Genomic DNA, 26,390 nt, shown 5'->3' on the forward strand with positions numbered 1-26,390 from the left:
GCAAGTAAACTGTATTTTGGGACGGTTCTATATTCTTATATTTTGGATGGAAGGAGTATTACACTTGTGCAGGCGTGTCTATTTGCTTATAACTTAGAAAATAGCGTTTAAGTCCAGAAACTGAACTCGTCTCATGGACACATTCCATTGCATCTAAGTACTCTCTTTATCCCATAATATAAGGGATTTTAGATGGATGGGAGTATGGTCTTATGGGACACTTCCTAGTGTTCATATTGATACTACTAGAAAGTATCATATTATTATTTTGGAGAGAGTGATTTAGTGAATTGGGCACATTATTATTTTGAAGGTATTTCACCGGCGCTAAGAACAGGAATCTCTTTCTGGGCCTAGTGCTTTTTCTAACACTGTCATCTGCCTTGAAGCAATAAAACTAATCACTAATCCAACAAAGATAAGCTTAAAAAGAAACAGCGACAACGGCAGCTCTGTAGTGTTGGTAACTGTGTGATGTTACTGTTGGGATAACCGGATAGTTAAAGATAAAATCCAGATGCCCCTCCAAATAGATTTTACGTTTTTTTACTATATATGTACATCCTTTTCCTCTTCAAATAAAGTTTTCTCTCGAATTACTTATCCGATCTATAATCCGATTACACCACTAAGTTCGTTACAATTAAATCTTCATAACAAGATCTTACATGATTATATTACGATGAAAAAATATTTATATTTGTAAATTACTAAGTTACTTTTATCACACACACACACACATATATATATATAAGTTATTTTTAGAGTTGACTAAATTACTTCTTAGACATATAAAAGTCTAAAAGTAATTTACATATATTATAAAAATAACTTAAAACAAAACAGAAGTAATTTTGTCACGACATTAGAAGTAAATTCGTTGTAGGGATAAAAATATGACTTTATCTAGAAATTAAATTTAATCAGCACAGATCAACACACATAAGTTTAACAATTTTTAAAAGTAACTTCAATGTTAATTGGAAGTAACTTTTGCATGGTTCAAAAGTAACTCTCTGTAAATCTGTTTAATCATCAATTGTTTTTTTCCTTTCATTTTTGTTTTTCATGTAGAATGAGAAAAAAAGATACTATTGTATTTTTCAAGTTGAAAGGAGATACTAGATAGAATACAAACTAGCTACCACTAACTGTGTAGTCACATCCAATTAAAAAAGACATTCATTAAAGTTAATTTCTTTTTGTTATAAATTACTTCTATAATATATGTAAATTACTTTTAGGCTTCATTGAATTTACTTTTACATGTCTAAGAAGTAATTTAGTAAAATCTAAAAGTAATTTAGATATATTATAAAAGTAATTTATAATTTTTCATTAAAATATAATCATGTGAGATCTTGTTATAAAGATTTAATTGCTATAAACACAACGGTGCAATCGGATCGTAGATCGGATAAGTAATTTAAGAGAAAATTGTATTTAAAGTATATGTGGATAATATCTTTCATAAATGGAGTGGTAGCTGGTTTAGACAAACTAGCTAGCACTAGCTGTGGAGCCACGTTCTAAAAAAAGGCATGCATATAGTGCCATGTAGCAGCTGGACTTTTTCATGTTTTTTCGTGTTTAGCCGTTGCTAGTTAAGACAAAATCGAGAGTAGTCTCCAAAATAGATTTCAGGAACAAGTATATTAGCTCGGGCTGCTGCTGCAGGCTACCGCTTGGCTTGCGTCCCTTTTGACGCGCTCTCATCTCTGTCCTCCCTTCTCTTCCTATACAAGTCCTCCCTTTATTCTTCTTCTTCCTCCCCTTTCTTGTAGTAGTACCCTTGTTTGTGTGTTGAGCCGTGGCTGTCACCGGGTCAACACACTACCATTTCAACCTCTTTGCCCTGTTCAACACCAGCTCATGCTTCCATTGCTAGTGGTATAAGACTCGGATTTTCCCTCATGAACCATCCAAATATTCAGTCTTGAAGAAGGAGGAGAGGGGAGGGGGAAGGCGATGAAGTCTAACAGGAACCTGACCAGGGGAGACGGTAGGAGGCTGGGGAATGCGGCACTGATAGCGTTTATGCTGGGATCCCTACTTGTGCTCTCCCTCGTCAGGGCAAGGTTCTCCCCCATCGGTATGCTCCGCTCTTCTTCGTCGGCTCAGCTTGACTGCCTTTCGCATCCGGCCGGCCATGGTGGTCTGGTCTGCTTTTTGGTTCTTAGGCTGCCGGTGATTTGATTACTGATCTAAGCTGTGTTGTTTTTTCTTATCGTCTTCCTGCTGGGTGCTGCAGGGAAGCCAGGGGAAGCCATCAAAACAGAGGAGCAGGAGGCGATGAGGAAGGGGAGTGTGAAGATGGAGACCCTCGAGGCCGCCGATGAGGCTGCAGCATCAGCTGGTAAGCACGAGTTTCCTCCTCTCCTGCATCTTCGAGTGATATAGATTTATTAGTATTTCGATTTAGTAGCATGTACGGATGTAGGGAGCTGACCGTATGGATTTGAGAGTAAATTTCGTCCTTCATTTATCAAGATTGCAGTATTGCACTAAATCTTCTCCCGTTTCCGCTCTACGGTTCGAGCTCTGAAATTTTAGGCCATTTCTTGTAACTTGTGCGCACAAAAATGCATCAATGATTTATGATTCAATGTCCAAAGGAATTACGGAAATTAGTTCAGATCTGAACAATTTGGGTGGCCTTTAATGTGCAGAAGAGGAAATAAACGCTCAGGGGTAGCTACTATTGATATTTTTGTCCGTCTATTTACTCGCGATTTTTTTTTATTTTTTTGCTGCAGCAGCAGCAGAAGAGGAAGAAGAAACGCAGCCCAAGGCTGGAGACACCACAGCTGGTGGCGGTGGCGGTGGCGCAAGCAGCGCAGCTGTTGCAGCAGCGTCCACCACGGCCACGGACCACCTGACTAAGCCGGTGTGTTACGAGTCAAGCCGGCGGTCGGACACGTGCGAGGCCACCGGCGACGTCCGCGTGCACGGCCGCAGCCAGACCATCCACATCAGCCCACTGGAGCAGGAGTGGAAGGTGAAGCCGTACTGCCGGAAGCACGATGCCTTCGCGCTGTCGCACGTCAAGGAGTGGGCGCTTCGGCCCCTCTCCACCGCCGACACATACCCGGCGGTGCCGCATTGCACGGTTAACAGTTCGGCCACCGCGTTCGTGCTCTCCACCGGCGGGTTCACGGGCAACCCGTTCCACGACTACACGGACGTGCTCATCCCGGCGTTCATCACCGCACACCGCTTCGCTGGCGAGGTTCAGTTCCTGGTGAGCAGCTTCAAGTCGTGGTGGACGAACAGGTACATGCAAATCTTCCAGCGGCTCAGCAAGTACGAATTGGTTGACATCGACAATGATGACGAGGTCCGATGTTACCGGAGCGTGGTGGTCGGGCCGACGTTCCACAAGGAGCTCGGTGTGGACGCGTCCAGGACGCCGTCGGGGTACTCCATGGTGGACTTCCGCACGATGTTGCGTGGAGCGCTCGGGCTGGAGCGCGCTGTGGCTGAGCCCAGCGGCGACCGGTGGGACATCCGGCGCCGCCCACGACTGCTGATCATCTCGCGGCGCAACTCCCGTGCGTTCCTGAACGAGCGTGCCATGGCGGACATGGCCATGAGCCTGGGCTTCTACGTGCGTTTGGGCGAGCCGGACATCAGCACGGACGTGTCCAAGTTCGCCCGGCTGGTGAACTCGGCGGACGTGATGGTGGGCGTGCACGGCGCAGGGCTGACCAACATGGTGTTCCTCCCTGCCGGCGCCGTGCTCATCCAGGTGGTGCCGTATGGTGGCCTGGAATGGCTCGCCCGCGGCACGTTCAAGGAGCCGGCGGCCGACATGCAGATCCACTACCTCGAATATATGATCCAGCTCGACGAGACGACGCTGAGCGAGCAATACCCCAAGGACGACCCGGTGCTCAAGGACCCCTACTCCATCCACAAGCAGGGCTGGAACGCTCTCAAGATGGTCTACCTAGACAAGCAGAATGTGCGGCCACATTTGGGCAGGCTCAAGAACACTTTCATGGAGGCCCTCAAGCTGCTGCCCCATGGGCACACCAACTGAGTAACATACTTATTGATCATGGAGCCCAGGTAATTACCAGGAACACCATATCATGTACTTAATTTGCGTGATCGGTCGACTAGATAGTGGTTGAAGATGCTAGGTTCTCTTCCTTTGGATGTAACAAGTCTGAGTTTCAAGGGTGGAGTTTCTCATTGATCTGTAAATGCGAGTTAGGAGGCGCATTCCCTCCTCTCTGTTTTTCTGCTCTCTTGTAGTAGTATTTTGGGAGTAGTACTACAAAATGTAGTTTGGAGGATGTGGAATCTAATAAGAATGGAGGGATTGCATGGGATCAGATAGAAGGGTGTTGGTGATTGAACAAGAGAAGAGAAGAGTACCAAAATATAATGCTATCTGTTGTTAGATGTAGTAGTGTGAAATGTATCACCGATGGTCTGTTTTACACTATGGGTGTGTTTAGATGGTGGAGAAGTTGGAAAGTTGGGAGAAAGTTGGTAGTTTGGAGAAAAAGTTGGTACTTTACGTGAGTAGGAAAGTTTTCGATGCAATGTGATATGATGGCAAGTTGGGAATTTGGGTGGAACTAAACACGGCCTATGCTTATAAAGCGGGACCAACGGGTTACAACAAGCGGGGGTTAAGGGTGAACGACGACGACAGGAATCCGGATGCCAAGAGGTTTTGTGGGAGCTCACTCACCAATTCACCATCCAAATGCATTCCTCGGTCCCTGTTCTTGTAACCTGTCTCGTCTTTCTGGATCGCTCTTGACACGGGCTGCACAGGGATTAGGATCAGTTGTAGTAGTTGTTATAGTGACTGCAACTTTAGCTGTAGCCGATTTGAGTCGTTCAAAAGGACCGGAAGGTTAGCTCTAAAGGCACCAACACGACCCAACCTGACAGACTGTAGCTAGCCTTCAATGTCGTTTTCTTCTTCGTCTATCTTTCTTCTTCCTATTATCAAAAGAAGTTCTCTTCTTCCTCTCAATTCTTGGCAACCATGAGATCTCCATGCAAACCATCAGTACCGCTGTTCCACTCATCAAGAGGATTCCATCTTCGTGCTTAACCAATACCTCTTGTCCATGTCCTTTCAACTTCAAACTGGTGTTGGTATTTCTTAATGACATTAGTAGAAATATTCATTCCTAGCAATGATGTAGAAATTGATGTGACCATGGCTACTATAGATACAACCGTAGTTCACATCAAGATCAAGCCGTCCAAGTTCTGCAATCCAGTTCGGCCACCTGCTACAGTGTGGACTTCAAAAGGCCGCCAAATATGCATGCGAGCTCCATTTTGGGTCCATGAGTACTTGATGGAAAGCTCTCGGAGTCATCTTTCCAATGGATCCAGCTTCATCGCCAAATTCCATCCCAGTCGGCCGAAATCACAAAAAGAAGGTGCTGCGTCACCTATAATGGGCCTATGGGCTTGTAACTTCGTCTGGGACCCCGGCCCAAGTGGGGCCCATGTGGGGTGCGCCCCAACCAGGTGGAGAACGACCCTAGGGTCCCGTTAGGTCGTCCTCCCACCTCCTTAAATAGTTAGGTACCACTTTAGAGTTTTTTGGGTTTTGTTTAGATGAAAGTTTAGCCATTGCTACTTCCTTGCAGCGCGCGTGTCGGCTAGACCGTCCGTCTGCTTGTATTTGAAACCCCAACTTATCGTGTGTATTCATTCCTATTTGCAATTTAGATCGCTTTTATCATGTTCTTGCTTGTTTCTTCGATTTGCTTGCAGGAATAAGGTTGATCTGCACCGGCAAGATCAACAACCCACGGAGAGGTGTATCGATCGCAAAGGCGCAACACAATGTCTTGTACGGTTGTAGTTGGATCGTCAACGTTTCTACTAAATCGTAGTTATCTCAACTCACTGAAAGATCGGGCCAACAACAGCCTTGAGTGCCGAGTGGAACTCAGGGTTCATCAGAAATAGTCCAGGTATATTTATGGTTACCTAAGTAATCCGCAAGCGCACAGATATACCATTATAGCATTTCATCCGGAAGTATTCCAATGTATTATATTTATTTAATCCAAGGTAAAATTATGAAAGAGAGAACCATGCTAATATATACACATATATATTACTTGCTTTCATCAAAGTCTAAGCAGGGGTTAATTTAATATAAGGGTAGAGTGACAAGAAGCGAAGCTTATAGATTCCCTCATATGAATAATTCTAAACTAAGTGGGAGAAGAGATAGAAAGAACTCATTTCCTATACTTCTAATATACACTCAAACTCTAGTCTACATTTGCTAGTATACAATTATGTGGCCAATACCCCTCCTGGTGTTTCGAGAGACCATCCCAGGTTGCCGAGTTTCTTACGACAACCTGTCATGGTCATCCAACCGGGGTTGAATATGGAGGAGTACCCTCCTCAGGAATTTGTCTTAGGAATATATATTAACATGGAGGAATACCTATACTGAGCTATCACCGTCAGCGGCGCACCTCTACTGTCCCGCAGCATATATGCCTAGATAGTGATATTTAGTAATCTAAGCACCATACTTACATTAATAAATACTACTCTACACCTCTGTAGATGATATAAAGCAACCGATAAATCGGACACTAAACCCACACCATTGCACCTCTCTAGTAGGCTACTCACACAATTATACCGACACAAATGTAAAGTAAGAGCAATACCTATACTAACTAAAGTACCGAGAATATATAAAGAAGTGTATTTCATTAATTCTGAAAGTATTATAGAAGAGGGTAGAAAAGCTATTAGAGCCATACCGAAACTCTTCTGGAAGCTCTGAGGACTCCGAGAACTATTCTATACTACTCCGCTTAGCACTAAAACTACTAAAATAAAGTATGAGAGGAACCTTGAGCTTGCTTGAGTGTGTTGTGAAGTTAAATGAGCTCCTCCATTTATAGGGTCGGTATGACGGTTTCTGAGAAGGCAAAATGACCTTCCTGCCCCACAACCGCCATCAGCGAGCAATCCTGGATGTCCACGTGTAAGGCCGGGCTGAGCCGTCGCCACTAGTGTTCGGCCGAACCTGGGCCGGCCCAGCAGGCCTCCATGTTTGGCTAGGGTACCGACAGGTGGGTCCTGTTATCGGTTGTGACAGTTAAGGTGGTTTCCGGATGGTTACACCTGACATGTGGGCCCTCCTTATCCATATGCTTACTTAGGAGTGAGTTTTCCTTATTTTTTCATTATTTTATTTGCTTAATTCTTGCAACAAATTATTCTCCAAGTACAAGTGGAACTATATTAATCTAAAACAAATATGCATTATAAGCATAGCTAATTCTCTTTTATTATAGTTATATTGGTTGTCGGAACTGGTTTATGACAACCGTCAACAACTGGCTGGGGCTCCCCATAAACATGTTTCATTTATGGCGGAGAGGACTGCTTCACAACAGCCCTGTGGAGCACGCCCATCTCCCCAGACGATCCTGAGGTCGCGCCCTTGCGCTTTTTGTGATGATAATTCATCTATTCTTGGGCAAGATTCTCGAAGATGTCTTTGATGAGTAGATAATGTATTTATTTTGTATGTTTCGACGCTCTTCTTTGCAGAAGAATGCGGAAACTACAAGGGCTAAGGTGTCCCCGGTCCCAGGACGAGGCCGGGACTGAGGCAGACCTTAGTTTTATATCTTCTAAGATGTAGACCTTGTATGTCTCTACGCTCCTCCTACTGGATAGCATAGGACTTACAAGGACTAAGGCGTGCCCGGGACCCAGGACAAAGCCGGGTCCAAGGCAGACCTTAGATTACATTCTTAAGACATAGCTTTTATAGGTCTCAACACTTCTCTTCACTGAGCAGTATTGTAACCTAGATGAGCTAAGGTGAGCCTGGGACCCAGGACAAGACCGGGTCCGAGGCATACCTTAGGTTACATTCTTATCCCGCAAACAGATAAAGGTGGGCCCCCACCTACATCACCCTGGGGTAGCATTTTATTTTTTAGAATGGTTTAAGCATGCCATTTACTTTACTTGTAATTGTTTTGCCGGGGAATTGGGTACCCCGTTCCCATTTCACCGACACGCCGGGATTGTCAGCCTTCTTCTTCCTTGTACCTCAGCAGATGCTTCCTTTTATAAAGTAAGTGTTCAAAATTCTTTTATGTTGTTTAATTAATTTACGTGAGTTAGATATCTTCTCATTGGTGTGTATTCATAGCTCCAAGGGCCAAGTTCTGTGAGCTACCCCTTCTTCAAAACCAATTCATACATCTAGCTATGAACTTAGTCCTAGATTTATAGCGATGGTTCAGGGACAATCCTTCTCTGGATGCGAAAGCGAAAATCACTATGATCATCTGCGTGAAATTTGAGCAACTGTGTTCATGCCTGATAATTGCAGGCATTGCACAAGGCACCTCACGATGGAAGTTGTTTCCCTTTTCTCTTACAGAAGGGGTGAAACAATGGTACACCCATACGGTGAGAAAACTATACGGTGAATGGGTGGAGTTGAAAGTAGGTTCTGCCTTGCTTTCTTCCCATTAACCCATGTAGCTTCTCTCCGTGGTGTGGTTCTCAATTTTTAGCAAAATAAGAAGCAATCCGTTGGTGTTTCCTAGGATCGATTTTCCTTGTTAACTCAAGCCAACTCAGACTTGTCTCTACTTGACCATGTGTTAGTACAACAATCCTATTTGGATTTAGACAAGGAGTTTTCCATGTATCCTGATATTTCCGCCGGAGGTTCGTTCGCACACAAAATAATGATGGAAGGTAGGGAACTCCTGGATCATATCTTGGAGAATACCTTTTTCGTTCGTTGCGAAACCTTTCAGGAAATCGAGCATACACAAGACGAGCCTTCAATCGTTGAATCGGAGCTTGTAACCTTCATATCTTAAGATTCAACCATTGAATGCTCAACCGAACCATGGGAAATGAAGGAAGAAGAAATTCAGCCTTCGGATATCCCATTCCAGTTTAAGGGTGATCTTTTTGAAGACTATGGAAACACCTCAAACTATTCTGTGCAAAAGAGACCACCAGTCCCACGTAGTTGGAATGAACCTCTCGAGGAAAATTTCCTTAAAGAGGTAGTTCATCAACTAGCTACCATCATGAGTGAAGAGTAGTTAAGGGAGGTGGAGCTTTCATCTGAAGCAATTCGGATTAGCTCCCCGTCCTTAACCATTCCCTGTCTCATGAGAGAGGCCATGGTGCAAACTCTTTTTAATGATCCCACTAGCAGTGCAAACATTATATTGGCATCCTTTTTAGGAACTGTTTGCACCCACAGGCCTAAAGACAAAGCTTTGCATCATACATTATATCGGTTTTGGGACGAACTGTTAGCACCCACAGACAAAACCTTTTAAGAACCGTTCGGTTCTACCATCGAAGGGTATAGGGCTATCCGCAGAGCGCCAATCAGGCACAATGATGTCAAGGTCATCCTTGATTTCCATGTGTTCGAAGTCTATGACTTCGCCCTCATAATAGGCCATTCTATAGAAAAACTCTTCTTAGATGTGCCGAGAACCGGAGTTCTCGACATCAAACTCGATAAATTGTCATTTTCCTTCCCGATCTCAAGGTCGAAAAACTCCTTGACGGAACCTGTTCCCGAGTCTGAGCCAATTGAAAACATGTTGGTTGTCTCTCCATTTGAGTCCCTGAATCCCTCCTTGAAGATGATGCCATTGCATTTGTTGAGGAAGAGGACGATTTTGAAGACATGATCGAGTTACCCAAAACCGATCCGTCTTCATGACCTCCGATTGAGCTCAAGTCTTTGCCTTTAGGCCTACGCTATGTTTTTTCTGCATGGTAATACAGAGTCACCCGTCATCATAAGTGACAAGTTGACCCGTCATCATAAGTGACAAGTTGACTGATGATGAGACCTCCTGACTCACAGCTGTGCTAGAAAAGCATCATTCTGTTCTAGGCTACTCACTTTAAGATCTCAAGGGGATTAGTGTGGCTCTCTGCACACATCGTATCCGTTTATATCGTTCTTGTGCGCACTCTCGAGAGCCACAACGAAGGCTAAATAATGCGGTGAGAGAAGTCATGAAAAAAGAGGTCATGAAACTCCTACACGTCGGGATAATCTATCTTGTGCCGTATAGCGAGTGGGTTAACCCAGTTCAGGTTGTGCCTAAGAAAGGAGGTGTGGCAGTAGCTGAGAACTAAAAGTGTAGGTGCTAGCATGACTACACAATGACACCTAGAAAGTCATCCTTTAAAAATAAATTGATAAGATCGATCACTACACAAACATGAAAATGTGAATGTTCAAATTCGACCTAAAAATAAAAATAAAATAAAATAAAATTTTAACTGGGAATAGATGTCCAATTTGATTATTTCTGTAGTGATAACATAAATTGATCCATATTTTTAATTATTTTATAATTTTTTAGGTTGCAGGCACATAACGAGGGAACATTCTCTCTCAAGGCCGCTGTCTTTTTCTCCAATTGACGATCTATATCAGCCATTGCAGCAACATTTGGTACATTATCCTCCTGACTAGTTGACACGTGAGAGCTTTCCTGGGGATACGGCACGGATCAGGCCAGGATTTCCCATCTCGTGGGTTGCCAAATGGAAGAATGGAAAAGAGGAATGAAGGAAGAGAAAAAAAATAGAGAAAAGGATAGGGACCTTTTTGAAATATTTTGTATTTGAAACAATGGAATTCTGAGAATTTTCAGGATTAATGGAATAAGCTCCACTTTAGAACATCAAATAAGATAAAATAACTTCAATTAATAATTGGGTGCTATCTAATTAATTAGTCGAATTAAACCCTTTTAATACCCCCCAAAATTAAACCTTTTTAATTTATAAAACTTTCACGAAGCAAATTTTTGCGAATAAAAGAGAACATATAATTTCTAAATTAGGCAAATTTAAAACTAGCACAAATGGTAGATGGAACTCGCAAGGGACTGTTACATGCGTAAGGCTGCGTTTGGGAAGCGTGGTGTTTATTAATGTATGATTAATTAAGTACTAGCTTAAAAAAACTTGAAAATAGATTAATATAATTTTTTAAAGCAACCTTCGCATAAAATATTTTTAAAATAACACATAGTTTAACCGTTTGGAAAATGTGCACATGAAAAATGAAGGTGAGTTGGGAAAGTCACCTGAAGAACTCAGCCTAGTGAAGACATAATGCTTTAGAAGCGTAGATACTATAGGTCGGTATCTATTCAATCACATACGATTATCATTTAATTTGATGATTTTATATTGTTTGCTACATACACTCCTATTAATTGAGTAGTAGAACTGAGACCAAAGATGATAATCGTATGTAGCAAACAATATAAAATCATCCAACATCTTTGGTCTCTTTTTGGTGCAATCAACTACTACTCAACAGCATGTTGAAAATAGAATTGTATATTAGAACCAAGCATGAAAATATAACTATATTATTCCTAAACTAGATATAACCTAGAAAAACCCCTATCAATCCACACTTGCATCACCTTGCACATTAATTCTATACTTGTGCATTTTATAATAGCAGTGATGGTTGGTTACTGCTTTTATGGAACATCACTTGTCACAGTCGTTGGTCGAGAAGACTCTTCACTGAGGAGATGCCTTGACAAATCTGGTTGGTTACTGTTGCTTTTCTTCTCCTCGTTTTTACCCCACAACACAAGGTAGAGGCCAATCACTATAAGGACAGCTCCAATGATCCTGATAATTGTAAATGAGAAAAAATCTTAGCTCCAACAATTGGAATGTTTTAGACTAATCATGGATGAGCCTGAATGCTCATCATTTTTTCTTTTCAGATGTGCATAATCATTATTCGTTCTGTATGGAATGTTTTTCTTGCAGGTTACATTTGTTTTTCCTTACCCTCCTGTGTATAGTAGATCGCCAAGAATGACGGCAGCCATTATAGCCACCATGACAGTTTGTACAGGTTGGAAGATAGCAGTGAACAGAGCACCACCCCTGTCAATGCACCAGATCTGAAGAGATAAAGCAACCCCTGAAGCAACTAGACCCTGAAGACAAGATGAATGGAAATGGTCAAGGAAATTATGTTTGCCGCTTTCTTGGAATATATACATGTAATTTACAAAATTGTTGCTACCAATTTATTTTTGTGCAACAAATCTTGAAGTACCACTGCGGTGTACTTAATTACGATGAAACACGTAAACGTTATGGAAATATGGAATATGGATAAATGAAAATTACAGCGTAGAGGATTGTGAAGAGCTCTTCTCCAGAATGAAGCCTCCACTTCCCAATGTCATTCTCCCAGAATGCTGCTATGGCCAAGAATTGTACCAGCCCGAATGCCAGGGTCAGCGCAAGCATTGACAACCTGGCTGGGTATTTCTTCAAGACTGGGGTCTACACAAATTAAAAGAGCATATTTCAACTAGAGACGATGTAGCGTGCATCATGTATAGTATACGTAGATGGAACAAACTATCAGGAAACTTAATTAGTCATAAGCGGCTGGCTATATATGTTGAGTTCAAGTAAGAGTAGACACCTGAAGTACCATCCATCCAGACCAGGCAATGCAATTGCCAAGGAGGAAAAGGCAACCCACACTCCAATTCAAAACTACATTTTGAGACACAGTGTTGGCTCCCAAAATATAGGATGACTTGAAGTTCATCAGTGGTGTCCCTTTGTAGAGAGTAATGACAGTTGCTCCCCCTACGCTTACAACTGTGCCAATCACTTTTGCCATCCCATACCTCTTGTTTATGTTTACTTGCTCAAGCCTATTAATTAACCATAGAAAGAATAAAAGGTAGAGACACCAGATTAGCACAGAAACGTACGAACTAATGTTAACCAATTAAGCTTTTAGCTTTGTTCAGTCTTCTTTTCATGAACACAGATGTGCATTCAAAATACAATATGTTACTGCTATTACTGTTATTGTTCTTGTTACTAACTAGGAGCACTTTTTTTTAAAAAAAAGAAATATTACCAAGTTTTGATTGATAGCTTCAATGAGTAGCAAAAGTTAATGAAGTGCCTAAATGATAATGACATTATTGCTGGATTACCTCAGAGAAGCAGCCAAGGCAAAGGTTATTGCTGGTACTGTATTTTGGATAGCAGAAGCATAGGTTGGAGACAGGTAGTGCAAACCAAGAAGATAGAAACCCTGGTTGCATGTTATCCTGATAAAGCAAAGCATATGGTCATTATACATAATCTCAAGCAATCTATTTATCTTTCAGTGCAATGTGCATCGAACTTACCCGCAGAATGCCAGAAAGAAGAGCTGGGCCAGCAAAGAGAAGGTGAGGGGTGGTCTATTTTTCCTACAGATGTAAGATAAAATGTATAGTCAGCTTATAACAGACAGGACAAAAACAAACATAGCAAGATAAATAGAATGTAAAGGAAAAATGTATTCTCACAGGCACACAGAATAGATGTTTCTTTTTCCCTTCTAAATCTCAATATAAGTACAATTTAGCTGAGAATTTCGAATTTCATGCATAAATGGCAACGAATTGAATCGAAGAGGTATGTCTGAGCTCACTTTTCAAGGAAGTATGCAAAAGGTATGAGCAATGCCAAGGCGATGCAGTTGCGGTAGACGGTGAAGACGATCTTGCTGATGCCCATGTTGAGGGCTGCCCTGGACACAATATGGAACCCCGCGAGGCAGCACTGCAGCGCCAGCACCCCCAGCAGCAGCTTCAACTTCTCTGGGGCGCTTTCCATTACCATGACCTCCCTCTCCCTGACCTCCTTTTCCTCTTCTCCTTAGCTTTGACTCCAACCTAGCTCACCTCTGTGTGTAATGAAATTGTTGTTTGTTGTTGTTCCCCTCGTTCCATCTTATATAGAAGTTACATACCGGTTCGATCTCCTTTACGCTGTACATATATTTTAATTAGACTAACTATGATTACAATGCTCGTGTCAAGTAAAAAAACAAAGAAACTGAAAATGACCCAAACAAAAACGATGAAGCCAATTCGTGGTGGAGAAACATGCACCAACAACATAAATTAATCACAGGGATATAATTTGGCTTCCTGAGCTACTTGCATCCACTAATCCAAGTTGATCCAAGCATTATGCAAATGCCATGTTACAGGGGACAATACAGGCCATGATGCCAATATACAATCAGCCAGCCACATATATAATACTAATTAATATGATATAGGAGCATATGTTAGTTTCACCCTCAACTTGGTAAGACATGTAGAGCACCAACAAACCACATGAATGCAGCAACTAGCTAGCAACAACTAACCACTAAGAGCACTGGGCTTCTTGGCCTGAGTAAACATGATGATGAGGGATATGTCGTCAACCCATTCAAGTGGGAGCAACAGTTGTTGAGGAGGTAACATGAGCTACCAATTAAATCTGACCGTCCATCAGAGAGGGGTAAGATTGGTCCAAAATATTAGTGCGGCTTTCATCAGCTCATCGTTTTTGTTTCGGTCTCCTGGAAAGCGCTGTAATTCAGGTGCGCGGCAGAAGACTCAACCACCCCTGGAGTCCGTCCATGACGCGCATAGAGACGTCGAAACGAGGTTGGGTTGCCGGTCGCTGGGGTCGATGCCCTCGAACTGCTGCGGGAACTGGATAAAGCAGACGTGGTCGCCGTGGTCGAGCAGAGCATGAAGCACATCCCTTCAGAGCGCCGCAAAGTTGTGCTGGTCGGAGTCCGTCGCCATCGACGGATCTTAGAGTCTCATCCGCCGCTGCCTGGAATTTGAGGATGCTGTTCTAGATTCGGAAAAAACTTAAGGGATAATGGCTGGATACGAAGCGGTGGTTCACTGGTTTGTTACCTATGCTACAAATACTCATAGTTAGTGTGGTAAAAAAAATTACTATCGTTGCATCTACGTGGGTGCGAGTAGTAGTAAAATTTAACATAGAAGCATGAGTTATCGTTTCACTTGATGGCAATTTGATGAAGGTTTGATAGGATTTATTTGATCAGTAAAAATTTAACTTAGGATGACAAGTTAATATTTAACTTGAAGGCAAATTGATTATGGTTCGACATGATGTATTTGACAAGTAAAAATCATTTATTTAATAAAAAAAGGAATAAAAAATGGCTCGTAATTATCAATTCATTGCGTGCTGAGCTAAAAAATAACTCAATATGCTAAATAAATTGGAGTACAACACACAAGGGTTATCTCGATAACGGTTAAAAAAACCTGACTTGTTCAATAATAGACAATAAAAAAGTTTGTTCCCCAAACATTTAATTCTTGGATATTTGAAACAAGAAGCATCTAAAAAATAAAAGTAAAATTGAAATTAGAAAAAGTTGGTTCCTAAAAACAAAATAACAAACATTTAATTTTTGCGAAAATATTGAAACAGAATAATATAAAAAAAATTTATGGCATCAACAAATCGAGTAAAACAATAACTCTAAAATAAATATCACACTGTTTATGATAAGTTAACTGTAAATGAAAGTGATTAGTTAAAAATTTACTACACGAAACTGTCTATATATGGTGGGCTATCTGGTGGATGTGTAAATAGTAAAAATTTGACTACTGGAATCATTAGTGGAACGGGGTTGCGCTGTGGGTGGAAGGTGAGGTCAGTATCACACTTCGTTTAATACGTACTTCCTCCGTCCAAAAAAAAAAAAGGTAAACCCTGGGTTTCCGTATCCAATTTTAACTGTCCGTCTTATATAAAATTTTTTTATAATTCGCATTTTCATTGTTGTTAGATGATAAAACATGATTAATATTTTATACGTGACTTGTCTTTTTAATTTTTTTCATAATTTTTTCAAATAAGACGGACGGTCAAACGTTCGGCACGGAAACCAGGGTTTGTCTTTTTTTTGGCACGGAGGGAGTAGCACCTTAGGTGCTGAATATTAGTTATACGGGATGGCTATATATTTGTTGACAGATTTTTTATAGTTGAATCATTCACTTTTTAGGCCGTTGATCTTTCTTTGAGATTGGTGCAATCCAAAAGATAAGAAATCTGCATGATGAGGCTAAAAAATCTGTCACATGATGTATAGGCAGTCTCATGTGACCGATTTTTTAGCCTCATATCATGCAGATTTCTTATCCTTTGAATCAACATCTAACGGATGACATTAATATACACAAACAAAATAAAAAAAACAAACAAACGGGCCACATGGACAATATGATGCTCACGTGGGCTCAAATGGGCTCAAGTGGATTTCAGACTTACATCGTAAATACACTAAAATTATATATATATATATATATATATATATATATATATATATATATGTAATTATAGTGTAAGTATGATGTAATTTGTACGTGTGGGATCATCCGATATTCTGTCAGCGAACTTCACGTTAAATAAGGGTAAAAAGAGTAACAAAAGGGTCTTATGGTGTGAACACGTTAATGACCAGACATTGGATTCCAATTCCATGCAGGCACAGGACATACAAAACCGAATCTTAGCATCAAATCGAATGAATAGAAAAGTGACAGATTTTTGGGAAAAAATTATCGACAAAGATATAGCAATTCTGCACAAAAAAAATCCCAAACACTCTCCCTGTCGGTGGCTAGTAGTATCACAAAATTGAACAGTAAATGTGAGACCACATAAAGCCCAAAGAGCCAGTAACCCACGGACGGAACAAACTAGATGATACTAATCTAGGATTGCACCAATCTCAAAGAAAGATCAACGGCCTAAAAAGCGAATGATTCAGCTATAAAAAAAAATCTGTCAACAGATATATAGCCATCCCGATATATATATATATATATATATATATATATATATATATATATATATATATATATATATATATATATATATATGCATACTATGGACCTGGTGGGGAGCATATATATATATATATATATATATATATATATATATATATATATATATATATATATATATATATATATATATATATATATATATATATATATATATATATATATATATATGCTCCCCACCAGGTCCATAGTATGCAATTAAAATTTAACTCACTGACGACCAATCTCAATCCCACCCCTGCGCCCCCTTCCCCCACTCCCATAGTCCGAGTAAATTTTTACTTAATGTTATCCAACTTCTTATTAGTTCTATATGTAGTTAAAATTTAACTCACCGACAACCAATCTCGATCCCACCCATGTGCCCCCTCCTCCACTCCCATGTAATTTTTTTACTTGATGTTATCCAACTTCTTAGGAGTTCTATATATAGTTAAAAGTTAACTCGCCGACGACCAATCTCGATCCCACCATGTGCCACCTCCCCCACTCCTAGTCCGAGTAAATTTTTTATTTTATGTTACCCAACTTTTCAGTGTGTGTGTCTCTCTCTATATATATAGATATAGGACGCACGGATGGGGCTCCATGGAGTATGGGCTCCAACGTTAGGAGCCGTAGGATGCTTACTGATCGGTTTTGATCATTTGGGTACATAGCTTAATGGGTATACACCCGTTTAGAGTATAGTATTTAATAATGAATGGAATCCACATATTTGAATAGACAGTAAAAAAAAGGAATAAATGCATTTATATGCATGCAATGCGGATGAGAGAATTTCCATAATTGCGTGTACATTTCAAAAATGGAAACATTAAATACCCGTGAAATTGGAAATAATATCTTGTAAATATGGAAACTTACTTGCTTCACGTTGGGGTCTGAATAAATGGTAACATTATTGTGAAAAATGGAAACTAAGTATATGGAAAAACAAATTAATTTTTTGGAAAAATGGAAAGTAAGTATATGTGAAAATGGAAACTAAGTATGTAACACTAAATACTGATTGTTGGTTTTTGGAAACATGGAAACAAATTAGTTGGAAATTTATTATATATATCGCAGAAAATTTATTATATTCAAATGTATTTGGAAACATGGATAATATCGCAACAAATTTATATGGTAATGTATCCGTACCAAATTATTACATTCATGACTCCATTAATTTAGCAATTTGAGTGACAAAATATGCACTATGGGTCACTTTCCATTTTTAGGTACGAATGGGTCGTATACTCAAAAATTTGGTATGAAACGGAAAAAAAATCCCATGCAATGAAAAAATTTCAATTTTAGTCTATGTTAATTTTATGGCAAAAAAAACTGGGTATTAGAAGTACATTTTTTTGTAATTATATGATGTACGAATATGTGAAAAAAACTTTGGTACAGTTGTGCATCACGCCGCCTAGCCGTTCGATTTAATATATGTTGGATACTTGAAAAATCTAGTATATACTATCTAAAATATCAGTATATACCGGAGAAAAAATAAGTACAATATAACCAGTAAACAGAATTGATTTAGGTATATACCCATTAAAAATTGCATATTTCGGATACCCATTTTTAGTTAGGTATATACCTATCTAAATGGGCGTGAAAAAATTTTGACTTTCAAGTAGCTTACATTTTTTTTCTTGAACTGAATTTGAAACTAGCCAGGCCTTTTAGTTAAGTTTTTTTTATACTCTCGCTAGGTAGCTGACCAGATGTAATTAGGTACATGTAGATGTGATGTATGTATATAAGTCTCGTGTGTTGTGCTTTTTAATTTTTTGGGTATGTGACGTGCATGCGTTTCAAACGTACTACAAGCTAGGTATTTACATGCATGCATTTCATATGTACATTTAATTGGGTATAATACCATTTAGGATACACATTTTTAGGTATTTAAACACGTATGTTGGGTATGTGTGACATACCAGATTCTATTTGGGTATATACCGGTCTAAACACACATACTAGGTATATACCCATTAAAAATTGCATATTGTAGTTTGGTATATACCTATCTAAATGCGCATGAAAAAAGTTTAATTTTCAAGTAGGTTTTTTTTTCTTGAACTGAATTTGAAGCTAGCTAGGCCTTTTAGTTAAGTTTTTTTATACTCTAACTAGGTAGCTTGGCCAGATGCAATTAGATACATGTAGATGTAAGTATAAGTCTAGTTGGGTATATACCTATAAACTATTTATAGATTTAGGTATATAAGTCTCGTGTGCTATGTATATTCTACCGATGTAGATTAAGTAGGTGGTGACATTTATGGAATAGTAGGATGGTAGGTATATACATAGTACCAAAATATTCTGTATTAATTTGCATGATTACAACGTGCAAATTTCATGTTAATACACTGTCAAGAACATCAGTTTAAAAAAACTTGTGTTGATACACTAGCTCTTAGCGCGTGCATCCAACTGGTGTTTCTTCTGCCCACGACCATCTTCTCCACATGATCCCAGGGCAACATACGTACGTACAGTCTTTGGCTCAATAGGAAGATGAACCAAAAACTTATTAGCAGGATACATTTCCATCTTAAGGTCTTGACAACGAAATGAAATTGTTACAGTACTCAGTCTGCGAAAACGGTAGAACAGGGACTTGTCAAAATATAAGAATAAATTGAAATAAATTACACACGAACCACACGCGCAGTGACCGTCGATGACAGTAGCGACGAACCTCCTCACGGGCGACCTACGGCGGCGACAACGAACCTTGCGAACGACCGACGGTGCGTAACGGCGCGGTGACGAAGCTAACAGATGACTGACAACGGCAACGAAACCTTGCAGACAACCGGCAGAGACGAAAAGCTCGCCGACATCCGGCCGGCAGGGTAGTAGCGTGGACTGGACAGTGGAGTGTGTAAAAAATGAAATGTCATACCATTTTATATGTACACAAAAAGTGGAAAATATTAATCAGTATTGATGGAAATAAATCAATTACAACTTAATTAGTGGAATTACTGAAAATTTGTGGATCTGATTCAGTGTCATCTCAAATATGGAAATAAATTATCACACAATCATAGGGAAACGATGTGAGCATGTGCCAAAAAAAGGAAAGTATGTATCATATATGGAAATAAATAATCATGCAATCGGAAGGAAATTATTACGTACATGTTTGCTTATATGGAAACGATGTGAGTACGTTTATATGGAAAGGCAATACATGCATGTATGCAAATCATGCGGGTACACTAAAAATGGAAAGATCTAATTGGGTTTAACCCGTTAATATATCTAATACCCTGGTTTGAGCAGCACAAATCTCAAAGCACATATACGGTGGATATTGTTGGAGCCCATACTCCATGTAGCACTAGTTAATTTACCTATATATATATATATATATATATATATATATATATATATATATATAGCAAATCTATTCTACACCCCTCCCTTAGAATAACTATTCTACACCCCCTCTCCCATGGGCCAATCCCACCTCCCCCACCCTTCTTAGGGCCCAAATCCCCCCTCCCACCTCAGTCAAAGGCTGGTCAAAGCCCCCTCCCGCCGGTCAAACCCGCCCATTGACTCCCTTCCCCGCCCAACACTTTGTTGTTCACGTCTCGCAAAAATTCTGCAGTAACTTAACAGTCATCGTGCGGTAACATGACAACTTTCTCGCAGTAACAAAATTGAAATGTAGTCATGATGGATCTAGTTTTGTTAATCACTTTTTTACGAATACCATGGTGCAGACGGATTAGAAAAATACTATATAACGTGAGAGATATTGCTTTCTAAAGATTGAGATTTACTTTTTTTTAGTTCTCATCTCTTTAGAACGGCGAAGAAACGCGACGATCAATGTGCAGTAACACGACTACTTTCCGCAGTAACAACGTTATAAAAGCATTTTTGTCTCGATCATCGTATAGTAACAGGACTATTGTCTTGCTGTAATGTCTTTTTAAAGCATTATGGTGAAACCGGTTCTAAAAAATAATATGCAATGTGAGAGATATTATTGTTTAAAGATTAGAATTCTAAAAGTTTACTAGTACTAAGCTTTGCTACTATGTATTTTTGTATGGACAAATAGAAGTACTTTTAGCACTTGCGTTAACTTGTGACCATACACATACACTTTTTTAGCACTTGTATTTTGCACAAGATTTTGATTTAAAAATTTAGCTATGCACAAGCAATGGTACTGTAGTGTTGATGCAAAAAACACACAGTGGCCAGGAAGATCTGCTTAACTTCAGTGCAGGTCCAAAAATCTTGCCTTTAGGTTCGTGAGTGTGCCAGTTGATTTGATCCTGCAATCAACAATAAATAAAGACAAAAGAAACCACGGTTAAATCCATAAACGATAGCCGATCGGCCAGCAGCCGATGACATATCATTTATCTTCAAGCCGATGTCATATTTCAATCGATCGGCAGTTATAAATAAACAAGGTAGAACTAAATCTATTCGATCGGCTGTAGATATTAATGGTATATAATGCCTCTGTCGATATATACTTAAATCAAGTGATTGGGATAGATCGGTCACCATGCCGAGACAGTATAAATCACTTAGATCGAAATATACATTAATAGGGAGATTATAAGCATTCATAGCATAGCCGATCAGATAGATCTAGCATGTATCGGCTAATACTCTGATACCACTCTATATTAAGATATTAAAGCAAGCAAAATACATCAAATAGGAAGCTTAATATACCTAAATGCAACAAGATCTTAACATAAAGGGCGGATTTAACATGTCAATCAAGAATGTAAGACATAAAGGAGTTAAATCAGGTAAGATCGGCTGAAACCCCGATACTACCCTAATTTTCAACCAAAAAGCAGGCTAGAGATTGAGATTCTAATCACGACTTATAAGGTCAAACTTAATTGATGCACCTATAAGTATGGAAAGAATAACAATATCTAGACAATCAAGCCATTGGATGTTTCATAGGGTGGTGGATACCCTATATAATCTAGGTCAACGTTGGTATTTAACCTAATCGGCTGCTTCCTAGTGACAGATGTTAGCCGACTGAAGGTTAAATAACAATGTTTTCAGAGATTATATAGAATATATGATAACTCGACAACTTACATAAACAAGATTAGAGTGTCATAAATATGGAAGCACTAATCCCGAGAACGCAAGCCGTCATAACAAGTTTTACCTGTAGTTGAAGATCGAAATCGATGCAGCTCAACCCGAAAACAAGAACTCGTCAAAACAAAACGAAAGTAAATTAAAAAGATGGCGATGCGCCGAGATTGTATTGAACGTGTTGTTGTTCGATTACATGGGTTTGGGTTCTATTTATACCAGAGATACAAAATATGTCCTTGTCGGACACGTTTCTTATCTCTAACAAACTCTAAGATATCATAAGTCTTTGCAGTAGACTTTTGCCCAAACTTATCTCTAAGGAAATTACATAAAATATCCTAATTAATAGATACAATTGCCTTTTCAGGACTCAATCCATGCGTGGCAATCCATATGAAGTACGATAACTCAACCCGACAACGTGTACCGAGTCACATTGTCGGAATCGGCTCAATTGGCTACCTTGTCCGACACGAACTCTGTCGACCCTGGTCGCAGCCGATTCTTGCTTTGTTTCCGGAACGATCTATCTCTCGGATTTCGCTTCGGTTTTATCTTCATCTCTGATACTTGAATTACCAAATTTGGTCGTTAACATGTAGTAGTACCGTTACTACCATATGTTCTCTGTTACTGCAAATTCATCATGATGTTACTGTAAAAAGTGCAGTGATGACCTACAAATTTCACAATAACGACCTATAACATTTGCAGTAACGTATCGTGTTACTGCACTTCTGCGATAATGTTACTACCGAACCATAGTAATGATAATGTTACTACCGAACCATAGTAACAAAGGTATATTTTCTACAGTAACATAACGGGTTTGTGTTCACAAAATTTGAACAGATATATTGAGAAAGCAAACAATGATCTCAAACAACATAGTGTTATAGGGTGATTTGGTTAGGAGAGTTTGTTATAAACCATGAGATTATGGGTTCTAGTCTTGAATTCACCAATTAATTTATATTTTTTTCTAGAAAATAGAAGAAAAAATGAGAGATGGGAGAGAAAAAAATGAAGAAAAGAAAAAAAAAGAAGAGAAAGATCGGGGATGGGGAGGAGGAGGAGAAAAAGCGAGAAAAAAAAGGGAGAGAGATGCGCCGGGGAGAGGGGATGGAGAGATCGGGAAGAGCGCATATATATATATATATATATATATATATATATATATATATATATATATATATATATTTGCATGTATACCACACCCTAAGGTGCCACGTATCTTCATAGCACACCTCACAGGCACCCCGTCTAATCCCCCTATCTAGCTCATCCCCAGTTCTCTACCTGTTGCAGCTAGTAATTTTTTTACTATCATCTTCTTACCACCTCACCGCCTATGAAGAGTAATTTTTTTACTATTGTATCCCACCATTAAATCACCCTGTTTATACCCTTTTTACTGCACAACAATAACTGACCATTTCATATCTCTCATATATATATATATATATATATATATATATATATATATATATGTATATATGTATATATATATATATATGTATATATATATATATATATATATATATATCTATATATATATGTGTGCATATATATATATGTATGCATATGCGCCTGTGTATAAGAAATCATAAAGCAATAACAAGCTTTTTGGAGAAAAAAAGAAAAAAATCTTTAGTACTAAAGATCGATTTTAAGTCCCGATTATTTCAAGCGGACTAAAAATACCCATCTTTCGTCCCGGATTGTGCGTCCCAGTTGCACAATGGGGACTAAAAAGGGTTGCGAACCAGTCTTAAAGATCAATTCCCCAACAGTGTCTATAAAATGCCATCGTACAAGCGATTTTATTTAAAATGTCATCGTTGTTAGGGTTCCATCTATCTCATGCCGTTAAATACACCGTTCCCTGTAGCACTTAACGGAGGGTTGCTAACGGAGCCTTAATGGCGACGATATTTTTGGGACAAAGTCGCTTGTACGATGGTATTTCATGAAATTCACACTTATCAATGATATTTCTTGTAATTGTGCGCTTGTAAATGATATTTTTTGGATTTTCTCTAAATACAAAGGAGAGCATTCATTGGTTTGTATTGGCCAACGGTCATGTAAAGCTGTTGAATAATGTTAAAGGCCTAAACGGGGATTTGAAAACAACTGAATCTTTTGCTAGATGTTGTTCCCTGTGCGCATCCCCATCCAGGTCATCTGAGTGGCAGTATCAATCAATCACAGAGATTTTTTTTTTCGCTGGGAATCAATCACAGAGATTGAGTGGTGCTTTAGTCTAGGTTCACATGTTGATGGCTAGGAATCAAATACCATGTGGTCTTAGCTCACTCTGTTGGGTATTTTGACCATTTTTCTGATACACACAGCTGATTGATTCACATGGTTACGGTTAGACGATTCAGTACCTTTTGCCATGAAAGATAAATTCCTGTAACAAATTAAGAAGCATGTGTACACGTACAAGTGTTACAGGACGTACGATATATGAAGGTTGCATGTGGGATTGAGGACAAGTACAATTATTTGTGCATCAAACCTTAATTACTACCTCGGTCCCAAAATATAAGAACTTAAATCGAATGAGACATTTATTAGTACAATGTATTTAGGTTCGCAACATTTTATTTTTTTAACCAAAATATGGGAAACATAAGCACAAGTTGTATACAACTGCTTGACAATTGCATCGTCGACTTAAAAAGAGTTTTTGCAGTACTTGTACTTTAGAGATAAACCGGAGCCGTTCATCAAGATGTTTACGGCAGTGTTCATTGGTGAGGGTTGGGAACCCAGCATGCCACGTCCGCGACGGCCTCCGATCGCAGCCCATGGCGCCACTGCACACTGTTTGTATTTCTTACAGTCACAGATAAAATCCGCAAGTGCACGGATATACCGATGTCGCACTTCCTCTACGGAGTATTCCAAAGGGTATTGAATCCAAGGGACGTGTGTGGTCAGATCTTCCTCCGATTCATCCAAGGACACCAAGCAGAAGATAGGCCAGGATAGAGAGGATTTACTAGTGAGAAACAGTGTCTAAGAAAAGCTTAACTTTAATCCTAATGCAATACTTCGGGCACTGCCAACCCGCTGCTCCCAGATGTTGGTCTACTACGTACCCGGACAGGGAGGACTTAAGTGCTCTTGGAGGTTGTCACCACCTCTACACCTACCTTAAACGAACTGTGGAATACGCAGCAGCCACTGGAGATTAATTACCCAGACACCGCGTCTACGCAATTAATAACTACTCTAGTGTCGATCAAACATAGCAATCACTATAAACAAATGGACTATAGTGAACAATAATCCCGTATGCTATTTAGGAACTAACGAAGAGATAAATCTCACGAGATAATTCTAAATTACTCAGGAAGAATATTATATTGAATTCAGAGTAATAAACAGAATAAAAGAAATGAGAGAAGATTACCGACAACTCCGGAATTCTTCTGACTTCTTCTACTCTACTCTCTTCCTATTCTAGTATACAATATAGTACAATAGAGCCTCTTATAATTCAGCTCAAGCTTGAAAGTGTGTGTGTCAAGTGAGGGAGTGATGTCTTTATATAGGGGTACGTATGACGGTTGTACTATGCGAATTGTCGGAAATGCCCTGCAACCGCCATCAGGAGATGATCAGGACCGTCCACGCCAAACCCTACATCCAACGGTGGAGCTGGTGATTCGGCCGAACCCCTGGTTCGGCCGAGCATGGGCTAGGCCCACCTGGCCTGGCCTTTGGCCCATGTCTTCCTCTGGTCCTCCTCTATCCATTCTTTGTTATTTTGGGCTAATTTTCTGGTGTTTTGATGAAATTCACAACCCATCCTTGTATGGATACATAATTCTCCTCACTTTAGTCTAGATTTCCTCCCAACCTCGAGGTCTATCATCTGCGTACAAATATACACAAACATTTGTGGAATTTGTGAGATTAAGCACCTATCACTATGTTGGATGTTTTATTATTTGAACTTTATGCAGATGTTGGCAATATAGAATTGGCATTTAACAGCCGCCAACAAAACCCCCCACACTTAGCTCTTTGCTCATCCCTGAGTAAAGGTTAGTGTAGAATGAATTTCTTCAAGGTATGAATGAGGCATATAAATCATTCACAACCATACCTGCACCTGTGAACTCTATTAGTGGCTATCTTACCATCTTGAGCAATTGATAAATGGAACGATCCCGATTCCAGTCCTTCTTGCTTCTCTGTCAGACTCATGGGATTTTTATGAATTTTCGCAAACTAGCTCTTTTCCTCATATTGACCTTCTCTCTTATCTCTCAAGGATGTGTATTTTCTTTTTGGATCCTCACAAAGGCAAAATTTGCTAGAACTTACCCCTATTCTAAGGCTGATATGTGGAGCTTGGTAGGGATAAATTGTTACATACCTGCATTATATATATTGCAAAGCCAAAAATATGGACTCAAGAAGATCATCAGTCGTACTCCTAGATCAAGGGTCTTTATTTGTGGTAGAAAATGGAAAAGCAGAATATTT

The 26,390-nt window shown here is 39.6% G+C and overlaps 2 protein-coding genes across 3 annotated transcripts; one reads left to right on the forward strand and one right to left on the reverse strand.

Annotated features, from left to right (window-relative positions):
• Positions 1 to 1,780: 1,780 nt before the first annotated feature.
• On the forward strand, positions 1,781 to 4,340 carry LOC4329210 (alpha-1,3-arabinosyltransferase XAT3-like). 2 transcript variants are annotated; one of them, XM_015767162.3, is made up of 3 exons: positions 1,781 to 2,092; positions 2,252 to 2,356; positions 2,757 to 4,340. In XM_015767162.3, exons 1-3 carry the CDS (start codon positions 1,969 to 1,971, stop codon positions 4,040 to 4,042), a joined length of 1,515 nt encoding a protein of 504 aa, XP_015622648.1. In that variant the 5' UTR covers positions 1,781 to 1,968; the 3' UTR covers positions 4,043 to 4,340. The 2 variants fall into 2 exon arrangements, with proteins under 2 accessions (XP_015622648.1, XP_015622649.1); XM_015767163.3 differs by having other exon boundaries at positions 2,760 to 4,340.
• A 7,048-nt stretch (positions 4,341 to 11,388) lies between these two features.
• LOC107275853 (WAT1-related protein At3g18200) lies at positions 11,389 to 13,795 on the reverse strand. Its single transcript, XM_015769261.3, has 7 exons — positions 13,523 to 13,795; positions 13,236 to 13,298; positions 13,038 to 13,154; positions 12,509 to 12,746; positions 12,205 to 12,363; positions 11,857 to 12,008; positions 11,389 to 11,691 (listed from the first exon to the last, which is right to left on the reverse strand). The coding sequence occupies exons 1-7, from the start codon at positions 13,711 to 13,713 to the stop codon at positions 11,535 to 11,537; spliced, it is 1,077 nt and encodes a 358-aa protein (XP_015624747.1). The 5' UTR covers positions 13,714 to 13,795; the 3' UTR covers positions 11,389 to 11,534.
• Positions 13,796 to 26,390: the final 12,595 nt, after the last annotated feature.

This window comes from Oryza sativa, chromosome 2, assembly GCF_034140825.1.
Source record: "Oryza sativa Japonica Group chromosome 2, ASM3414082v1".
Taxonomy (NCBI): domain Eukaryota; kingdom Viridiplantae; phylum Streptophyta; class Magnoliopsida; order Poales; family Poaceae; genus Oryza; species Oryza sativa.